The sequence below is a fragment of the Salvelinus namaycush genome, chromosome 25 (assembly GCF_016432855.1).
Source record: "Salvelinus namaycush isolate Seneca chromosome 25, SaNama_1.0, whole genome shotgun sequence".
In the NCBI taxonomy this organism is placed as follows: domain Eukaryota; kingdom Metazoa; phylum Chordata; class Actinopteri; order Salmoniformes; family Salmonidae; genus Salvelinus; species Salvelinus namaycush.
The window spans coordinates 24,770,740-24,781,914 of NC_052331.1; the positions used below are offsets into that span (position 1 = coordinate 24,770,740).

Genomic DNA, 11,175 nt, shown 5'->3' on the forward strand with positions numbered 1-11,175 from the left:
AACAACATACGTAGATTGGGAAAGATTTCCGAAAGGTGTTTTACGCACAGAAATACAAGCCTGAAGAATTTTCTAAAGCCAATGTGCAATGTAACTGTTCCCCCTTAAGGGAGTCACCTATAATAGGGTTTGAATTAGAGCTACCTGTAATACATAGAGAAAGTTTGTTGCTGGTGGTGTTCTAAATGGCAATACACATGCATGTACAGAAACATGCTCTCTGATACAGTAGTACTAACTTAACCTCGTTTTTGGGAAATCCCTGATGAATGTACATCTTACAACCCCATTAAGTCCATTTGTAATGGGCCTTCCCTTCCCAATCAATATTGGATTTCCATTTGAGACCAGTACAGTATCGGTTTTATGTATGTGCTCAGACTTTTCAGACTCACTGTGGTGCACTGGGCTAGAGACGAAACAACCCTCACACTACTGGTGTAACAGTCTGCTGTCTCAGCCTTTTATCGACTTCAGACAAGCGTGATGCGAATGCCTGGTCTCATGGGAGGGTTGCAAAATTCTGGTAACTATGCCAACATTTCCAGGTTTTCCAGAAATCCTGGTTGGAGTCTTCCGGATTTCCTGTTTATTCCCTTCTGAATTCGTGATTTTTCCAAGTGGGAATTTGGGGAAAGTTACTGGAATTTGTAATCCTAATCCTAGTTCGCTTCACATTACACTGACCTTTCTAACTGTTCTGCAGTGGGAGTGTGTACTAGTGGTTATTACAATCCTGAGTAACGTTTCATCTTCCAATGGATTAATAGTCAGCGGCCCAAATGGCACCCTATTCCCTATATAGTGCACTTCTTTTGACTAAAGCCCTATGAGCCCTGGTTAAAATCAATGCACTCAGAATAAGTGCACTATAAAAGGAACATGGTGCCATTTTAGACAAAGCCATGGACAGATCCGCCTGAATACTAAGACCCACAGCCTTTGGAAGGCATGAACAGCACTGAAATGAATGTGCTATCTGCTGCTGTTACACCTGTAACACTACGGTAGGTTTGCAGGGAATGTGATGGCTCTGTTTTAGATGAGAGATTTTACAGCACTTAGCTATCATAGAAAACTTAATGGGGCATAGCTCTTTAGTGAGCAGGTCTTGTGTTCAGAGGGCCATAATGTGACGAGCTACAGGAGGTAATGTGTAATGGAGGGCCTCATGTTCATTATCCATATATTTTTATGGGCACAATGAGTGGACATGGGGGCATCTTTTACACTAGCCATTTTTTTTACACTCTCGGCTAATTTAAGACATAGTATGCGTCCCAAATGACACCTTATTGCATTACATTTTACTTATTATATTCAATGGGATATAAAGCAGGAATCCGCATGTCGTGGGCGACCCTATGCCACCCCACTTCTTGTATGGCGTTTTCACTTTGATTGAAAACAAGGGGGCTGAGGCCTGAGATGCCTTCGGATGGCCTTCTGGGCAAGGTGTGTCTTTGCGTTAAATCCGGCCTACTCGAATGACCTTGCTGCAATGGCCTCGGAGCGATAGCAAAAGTAAATTGCTTGCTAACAAACACAGAGCCGACAAAGCCAACAAGCTAGATAACTTGTTTGCAGATAAGCTATCTTTGTAGCAAGAACCAAATAAACAAGTATCATTCTTGGTTCTTGGAATTGAATCAACTCGACACCAAAAGAGAAAAAGACTGCTCATGACCAATCCAGAAACATTGGAATTAATTTTGAAAGGTGGAAGAGTGACACCAAAATGACTACCGTTCTTATTGACTGGTAACGTTAGGTAAGTGTTGGGTTGCGTCTTTAACTTGCTAGCTACATTAGCGGTTAACCTTGGTATGTTCAGTGTTCAAGCTGATCGGTGAAACCCGCATGATGTAAAAAGTGTCTAGGTTAGGCTATTTGATCGGAGAAACCGGCATGATTTAAAAAGTGTCCGTCTCATTACATCGTCATACATTTTATCTCCAGCCTGTAGGCTACAGAAAAGGCCACATACTCTTTCTACCATATCCCAGTGGTGGGCCGTCAGGGCCTGCAAGGCCTTCTCTGCTGGCCTAAACATCATCAGAATATATATATTTTTTAAATATATTTTCCCACAAATATGTATTAAATTATTCCCCAGAGTAAGAGTTATACTCTTCATTTCATAGCTTTCCTCTTGGTTGCACTGCTTCCAGCCCCAGGTTGAGATTTGGAGGGCTGGTCTTTATGTTAGATCTTTTATCCAATCATATTCAGCCATCATGTGTTGCCAGGGGTCTAAAATCTGCCCTCAGGCCTTCAGAATCAACAGTGCGGGCGCTTGTAGCTTATAGTGAATGGAAATGAAAATTTAGTGTCAACCAATCAGCTTTAGAGTTGGCTATTGTACGCCTTCTGGCTGGCTCCAGTGTTACACAGGAGCCAGCTAGCAGGCGTTGTCACGACTTCTACCGAAGGTAACTCCTCTCCCTGTTCGGGCGGCGCTCGGCGTCGCCGGTTTACTAGCCGCCACCGATCCCTTTTTCCTTTTCTGGTTGTTTTGTCTGTGTTCCTTTTCACACCTGGTTTCAATTGCGTTTATTTCTGTGTGTATATAGGGCACCTGTTACCTGCCTTATTTCGTGCGGGATTATGCTTGTGGGTATTTTGCGCTCGTTTATCGTTGATGTTTCTTGTTCTCATTATTACGCACGTGTAGTTTATTTTCGGAACTGAGTTTGTTCCTCCGTGCGTTTGGCACGAGTTTCTGTTTTGTTTTCACTATTTAGGCACTGTGATCTGTGGGACCTTATATAGACAGATCTGTGCCAATTTTGTATTGGTGGACTATGTATAATTAATTATTATATTAAACACGCTTCTCAGTAATCCCTGCTCTCCTGCGCCTGACTCCTACACCTCTCACCGAGACGCACGTTATCACAGGCGTAGTGCGTGCACGTCTTTTGATTGGATTACCAATATTGAGAGGCAGGTCCTATGGAGATCTAGGAAACTGAATTTGATAAACGAATTAATTCGCGTACTACTAAGCTGTTTTTTCAACCCACAATGGCGGAAGGAGGAGAAGATATCGATTTGGTCGAGGATATAATTATAACGCCATTCTCAAGACGAACTTTTCAAGAAAAGTTAGACATTGTAAAGAGAGGTCGCCCGACGCCACAAAGCCTGTCACAGGCGGGAAAGGGCTTCGTTCGCTCGCCACTTTCAAAGTTTCAACTACGAGCGCTGTCAATGGCTCACAGGCTCCTTGGCTCCGAGAAGCACTGCAAACTGTACTGCTGGGAATGCCTATTATTTGCAAGTGATCGATTTGGTGTTTGGAGCCACACTGGCTTTGCAAACTTGTTGTCTAACCAAGGCAGCAACGAGACACCAAAGTACGGCTGGGCACTAACAAGCAATGGTGCTTTTGAAAACTTTTGGGGACACCGGAGTGGATCTACAGCTCAAAGAACAAGTGCGCAGGGCAACGGAGCTGCACAATGAAAAGGTGAAGGGAAATATTGAAAAGACTCATTGATTGTGTCATGTTTTTGGGTAAACACTGTTTACCCAAAAATGTCAATTTGTCAATTTCAAGGTGACGCAACGCCTGGTTATACTGCGTTTCTGTCTAAATGTATAGTTTCTAGAGCCATGGCATCATAATGAGGTGGATTAATTCGGGTGGGACTGTGTAGTACCTCACTGAAGGCCCAGGCCCCAGGCCCACGGCACGCCACTGCCATATCCTATATCTGCTACATTATTTATGTTCGATTTCTTTTTGGCAGAACGTTGGTGGAGCTCCAACAGCACCCTGGAGAGGTGCCTGGGAATGGACAAGCAAAATATTTTGCGCCCCTGCCTTTGAGAAAATGGGCACTGCTTATCAGTGTGCCATCAACGCTCACCTAAAAAGCCCTTATCTTATGCCACCGGTTGAGAGATACTGTCATTATTTTGGGGCAGAATTCTGTGAGGCTTTATGTGTTGTTGTTGGAGGTGCGTCTCGGTCAGTTTAACTCCGAAAATGACGCCCTCGTCAATCTGCTGCCGCAGGCGGCCACATAATCCTGTCTAATGAGCGGGCCGGCCGTGTGTAGACACCATACAGCATGATATTCAATTACACTCACACTTAATCTAAGCGGTCTGCTGCCATACCTGCTTACCGTTCATGCCAAGTGGCCTAGATCTGCTTGGATTCAATGTATGGGCAGTTAAAATACATATTTAAGACACATTTCACAGAATAACAAATGGGTCAGCCTCTCCCCTTCCATCAGTGGGTGTTTGTCCCAAATTGCACCATATTCATATAACACTCTGGTCAAAAAGTAGTGCATTATAGGGAATAGGTACCATTTGGGACACAGACCCTCATTTTATCATTTAAATAGATGTTGGAGAAACAACAATTCACAAAGCATTCACAGAAAATGCAGTTGAGGCCATTTTTATACAGTACTCTGTGAGAATGTACACATATACGCTTTGTCACTGGTGTCTTCTGGGTCAATAATGAGCCATTCTTCTGACCGGATTTATTTTCCAAAATGGCCGATTGGATAACAACATTTTGACACTGTAGAACATCCCAGACATCAGTTAGAGGAATATAGCTGAGCTGAACTGCAACCCACACATTCACTAAAGTAAAGTTCTGTTTAATTTGGTGCAAATGGGATGAAATGGAAAATGAATGAAAACAAATTGAAAACTGAAGGAATGTCACATCCACTGTTCCTCTGTCTTTTGTTAACTTGCATTACCTCCAAGTGAAAACATGATTAGTTAGGCTAGGTCTGTAAGATTGTATTAGTTAAGTTTAACTATGACTAAAATACATAAGCAAGAGTTAGGCCCTTGTATATTTCAACTAATAACAAATACATCAGTCATTTCCCCCACTAGACTTGAATCTATATACACCCAGGGAGGGCAGAGAATCTGAGATTATTGTTGTGTTAGACATCAAGCTTTTGGTTTGAGGTATGCAGTCTATATCACAAAACAAAGACCTCTATTCCAGAGTCAGATTAGCCCAGAATTCTATTCCAGAATCCATCACTGTTTCAGTTTAGTTGAGACAGACACGGTTAGTGTTTTGATAGGAGGAGTGGTATTTACCTTTACCTGGTGCCTTAGGGAGGAAGGCCCCAATTAATTTGGACCTCTTCTTTTCATAGCCTTTCTGTGTGATGTCACCTGCCAAAGGAGGAGAGGAAAACTACCGTTAGTGAAACGGAAGTGCGTTCTTATTTCTTTCTCTATGGCTCTTATTCAGATCTGCATGCTGTTACTGCTACTGAACCACAATATCCATGGCATCAGCAGATGACAGTATACCAACATGTTAAGCTGTTTGGTTAATCGCTGCTACGCTTTGTCTTTTTTTATGCTGAACAAGGAGCAGATGGTTGTTCAGAGCTAGGTTGGACAAACAGGAAGCGACAGGGATAGGGAGGAGGGGGTGAGAAACAAGGAAGGAGAGAAGTACAGGTTGGGAAGTAGCTAGACAGCTAGCTGGAATATGTAGTGCATGCAGTGACTTTAGTGAGTGTCAGTAATGAATGAGACAGAGACCCAACTGCCAGCGTGTATTACCCATCAAGGCCTGGCGGCCTCACTGCCCTGGCCATCACACAGGTAATTAGGAGGGGATTGGCTGGGGGTGGGAAAGAGGGGGATAGGAGAGGGCCTGGCTGGGGGACGGAAAGATGGAGAGAGGAGGATAGGAGAGGGCCTGGCTGGGGGATGGAGAGAGGGAGAGAGGGGGATAGGAGAGGGCCTGGCTGGGGAATGGAAAGATGGAGAGAGGAGGATAGGAGAGGGCCTCGCTGGTGGACGGAGAGATGGAGAGAGGAGGATAGGAGAGGGCCTCGCTGGTGGACGGAGAGAGGGAGAGAGGGGGATAGGAGAGGGCCTCGCTGGTGGACGGAGAGAGGGAGAGAAGGGGATAGGAGAGGGCCTGGCTGGGGGACGGAGAGAGGGAGAGAAGGGGATAGGAGAGGGCCTGGCTGGGGAATGGAGAGAGGGAGAGAGGGGGATAGGAGAGGGCCTCGCTGGTGGACGGAGAGAGGGAGAGAAGGGGATAGGAGAGGGCCTGGCTGGGGGACGGAGAGAGGGAGAGAGGGGGATAGGAGAGGGCCTCGCTGGTGGACGGAGAGAGGGAGAGAAGGGGATAGGAGAGGGCCTGGCTGGGGAATGGAAAGATGGAGAGAGGAGGATAGGAGAGGGCCTGACTGGGGGACGGAGAGATGGAGAGAGGGGGATAGGAGAGGGCCTCGCTGGTGGACGGAGAGAGGGAGAGAAGGGGATAGGAGAGGGCCTGGCTGGGGGACGGAAAGATGGAGAGAGGAGGATAGGAGAGGGCCTGGCTGGGGGACAGAGAGAGGGAGAGAGGGGGATAGGAGAGGGCCTGGCTGGGGGACGGAGAGATGGAGATAGGAGGATAGGAGAGGGCCTGGCTGGGGGATGGAGAGATGGAGAGAGGAGGATAGGAGAGGGCCTGGCTGGGGGATGGAGAGAGGGAGAGAGGAGGATAGGAGAGGGCCTGGCTGGGGGACGGAGAGAGGGAGAGAGGAGGATAGGAGAGGGCCTGGCTGGGGGACGGAGAGAGGGAGAGAGGAGGATAGGAGAGGGCCTGGCTGGGGGATGGAGAGAGGAGGATAGGAGAGGGCCTGGCTGGGGGAGGGAGAGAGGGGGATAGGAGAGGGCCTGGCTGGGGGACGGAGAGAGGGAGAGAGGGGGATAGGAGAGGGCCTGGCTGGGGGACAGAAAGATGGGAGAGAGGGGGATAGGAGAGGGCCTGGCTGGGGGACGGATTCTACGTATGTCACAGCGATTTATCGGTACATATGCTATGATGCTGGTAAAATTGTCTCCCGCACCGACAGTGCTGGTCATAAAAAAAGCCAGCTAGCTCATGGATGCAAACAATGTTCTTCCCCAAATACGTAGCAAAACGACCATCTGTTTCAGTAGCTATAGTTAGCTAGCTAACTATATAGCTAGGTGTCATCATCTAAAATAATCCTAATTTATAAGACAGTTCTTATTTGATTAATGGTGGTCGGACCCATCTATGTGAAGCTAGCCACAATAAGAATTAGCCACAATGTGGACTTTGCGGTTAGCCTTCAAAATAAAAGTATGTCAGAGACAGAGATGCAAATGAATACAAATAGTAGAATTATGCCATAATTGAACATATCATGCTAAACGAGGTTGGAATGTAGTTATATTAAATTAACAAAAGACCATTTGTTAATTTGACAAAAAATCTGTTGAAATCACACTGGATGTATAATACTTCAGAATTGCATTGGGGGCATACACATTTCACTGTACAGCCTTACCTATGGATTGTTGATCAATGACATGGGGTATCAGTCTACTCAGTAACACCCAGAGAACATTTGCGTCGTAGCTCTTATTGCGGGACTCTGAAACAACTGTGAATTGAGCCATATTTATTGTAAACCTATGTGTATTGAACACTATTCCAATACTGCATGGATGTTGGAGTCTGATAACTCTGAGGAGGAAGTTGGGAAAAAATATCTTGGGTATTGAGTAGACGGATACCCCATTTCATTGATCCCCAAACCTTAGGTAAAGCTGTTCAGTGCAATATGAATGTCATTGCACACAATAGGCTGACTGGGGAGGTGATTTCACACAGTCACAGTCTCGCGATAAGAGCTACAACGCTAATATTTGAGTAAACTCTTCACATTAGTGTTCTGTGGGTGTCACTGAGTAGACTGATACCCCATTTCATTGCTTCACATTCAAACCTTGTTTAACATTATCTAGTCTAAATATGGCATGATTCCAAAAAAGTATGAATGTATGTACTTGTAAGTCGCTCTGGATAAGAGCGTCTGCTAAATGACTTAAATGTAAAAATTCCACCAATAGTAACCTTCTGCATCACCTTCAAAGAGGTTATTTTATTTTGAAGGCAAACCGCAAAATCCACTTGTGCCTAATCCTTATTGTGGCTACCTTCACAACACATAACCCGGTCCAGTCGAGCCTCACTAGCCAGATGAAGCTAACTGGCTGCTTATAACGTTAGCTTTGGGCAACATGGTGAAGTAGCTGGCTAGCTATTTATTTTCATGAACTGAAGTTCAATTTCAATAGGCAAACAACAAGTGGCTACCTAGCTAATACTTACTCACAAGGATTCCTAAATAATTGCTAAGAATAATGAAAATGACTGCAGTTCCTACTGATCATTGTTTTCAGGCTGGTTGTATTGGTGCTAGCTAGGTACCAAGCTAAAGCTAGCTAGCTACCCCAGATGTTGCGATCGAACAAATAAAGCATTATTACCAACGTGGTATTGTAAACACATCGTTCATGGCCGTTGTTTGCTTGCTTGCAGACTTTTTGTACAGCTTTGACAGTGCTACTGAGAGTAGTGGTGGAGCTTGGCTTGCATGTGCAATTCAGAACACACAACATTCTACAGTATGTTATTGACGTGTCAAATTAAAAGCCAATTTTTTTTTGACACGCAAAGACCCAAACGGCGCTCCATAGTATGACATGAAGCTAATAGCAGTGACGCTATGGCTGTGTAACTCCCGGTAGGACAACTTCTGAAAAATAGTGCACTTCGTAGTGTGTACCGGTGCTCGAACATTTGCGAAAGTCAACATCACCCATGACAGAGAATGGTTGATTGTCAAGTGCAATGAATTCCATTATCTTGGCGTTAATGGATTTCACCTTTAAGTTGTCTTACTCTTTAAGTTGTCTTATTCTTACTCTTTCAAATGACTGCTCGACTTGTTGACTGCTCGATCCACACAGCAGACATTGTGGGCTAGGTTAGGAATGCTGTGTTGCACGTATAGTACAACATTTTACGTGGCGTCAATACGCCATGTACCTACGTTATATAGGTATGCACGTCAGCTTTGACATCGGTTTTGCACACCGGTATTGAACTAGACATCGGGCCGATACCGATGTTGGCATTTTTAGCTAATATCGGCCGATTGCAATATGTTAATCGATATATCGTGCATCCCTATAGATATATACAATGCATTTGGAAAGTATTCAGACCCCTTGACTTATTACACATTTTATTACATCATAGCTTTATTCTAAAATGTATTAAATCACCCCCCCCCCCCCCTCAATCTACACACAATACCCCATAATGACAAAGCAAGAGAGGGGGAGGGGTTATAAAAATACAACTACAAACTTGGCACACCTGTATATGGAGAGTTTCTCCCATTCTTCTCTGTAGATCCTCACAAGCTCTGTCAGCTTAAATGAGTAGCATTGCTGCACAGCTATTTTCAGGTCTCTCCAGAGATGTTCGATCGGGTTCAAGTCCGGCCTCTGGCTGGGCCACTCAAGGACATTGAGACTTGTCCCAAAGCCACTCCTGCATTGGCTTGGCTGTGTGCTTAGGGTCGTTGTCTTGTTGGAAGTTGAACCTTCGCCCCCAGTCTGAGGATCTGAGCGCTCTGGAGCAGGTTTTCATCAAGGATCTCTTTTCTGTTCGTCTTTCCCTCAATCCCGACTAGTCTCCCAGTCCCTGCCGCTGAAAAACATCCCTACAGCATGATGCTGCCACCACCATACTTCACTGTAGGGATGGTGCCAAGTTTCCTCCTGACGTGACGCTTGTCATTCAGGCCAAAGAATTCAATCTTGGATTCATCAGACCAGAGTTTCTCATGGTCTGAGAGTCCTTTAGGTGCCTTTTGGCAAACTCCAAGTGCGCTGTCATGTGCCTTTTACTTAGGAGTGGCTTCCATCTGGCCACTCTACCATTAAGGCTTGATTGGTGGAGTGCTGTAGAGATGGTTGTCCTTCTAGATGGTTCTCCTATCTCCACAGAAGAACTCTGGAGCTCTGTCAGAGGGACCATCTTGTTCTTGGTCACCTTCCTGACCAAGGCCCTTCTCCCCTGACTGCTCTAGGAAAAGTCTTGGTGGTTCCAAACGTCTTCCATTTAAGAATGATGGAGGCCACTGGGTTCTTGCGGAACTTGCAGAAATTTGTTGATGCCCTTCCGAAGATCTATGCCTCGACACAATCCTGTCTCGGAGCTCTATGGGCAATTCCTTCGTCCTCATGGCTTTGTTTTTGCTCTAACATGTACTGTCAAATGTGGGACCTTATATAGACAGGTCTGTGCCTTTCCAAATCATGTCCAATCAACTGTTTACCACAGGTGTACTCCAATCAAGTTGTAGAAACATCTCAAGGATGATCAATAGAAACAGGATGCATCTGAGCTCAATTACGAGTCTCATAGCAAAGGGTCTCAATACTTATGTAAATAAGGTATTTTTGTTTTTATTTTTTCATAAATTTGCTAAAATTTCTAAACACCTGTTTTCACTTTGTCATTATGGGGTATTGTGTGTAGATTGATGAGGTAAAAAAAAGTACTGAATCCATTTCAGAATAAGGCTGTAACGTAAGAAAATGTTGAAAAAGTCATGGGGTCTGAATACTTTCCGAATGCACTGTATTTCTGATAACATCTACCAGAAAAAGTATGAAAAGGTTTCTAAAGGCCCCTCTTCCATCTGTTTATCCAGAAATCAAAGCCTTTATTTATGCCTATCTTTTAAGATGGAAAATGGCTGAAAAATGTATCTATGCATTAATTTCCCGAAAAGAAAGACTCCTAGCATTCATTTGACATGCACCTATGAACATCACATGTTGGTGCTCATGGGTCCTTTTCGATGGAAATGCCCATAGGCTACACTGCAAAACAACCACATACAACAAAACCCACTTTGCAGCTTCTCACACACACACACACACACACACACACACACACACACACCCCCCCCTTCTTGGCACGAGGCACTGATATTCGGGGAAGTGATCCAAGGCGAACTGAAATTAACTTCTTCTCCAGCTCTGGATTTGAGATTTCCTGATGATCTGCCTGATGCAGGAAAACAGGCAGACAGAGACACAGATCGAAAGACAGGCAGACACAGACAGACCTGAGATTACGGGGGTGTCTGTCTGTCTGTCTGTATGGAATGGAGCTTGTTTGATGGCTTTAGTACATTTACCCAGCCAGCTTTGGGGCGAAGCTCTGTTTAAGCCAGTGAGAGAGAGCTCAGTCTCAAACGGCTTTGCAAATGGCACCATATTCCCCTATGTAGTGCATTACTTTTGACAATGGCCCATAGGGAATAGGGTGCC

General features: G+C 44.9%; 1 protein-coding gene across 1 annotated transcript in view; it reads right to left on the minus strand.

Moving 5' to 3' along the window:
• Positions 1 to 5,575, minus strand: part of LOC120019851 (disco-interacting protein 2 homolog C) — a 133,804-nt gene extending 128,229 nt beyond the window's left edge. Inside the window, exons 1-2 of the mRNA XM_038963265.1 lie at positions 5,572 to 5,575; positions 5,095 to 5,172 (exon numbers count right to left, since the gene is read on the minus strand). Coding sequence (XP_038819193.1) covers positions 5,095 to 5,172; positions 5,572 to 5,575 — 82 coding nt within the window. The remainder of the gene's footprint in view (positions 1 to 5,094; positions 5,173 to 5,571) is intronic.
• Positions 5,576 to 11,175: the final 5,600 nt, after the last annotated feature.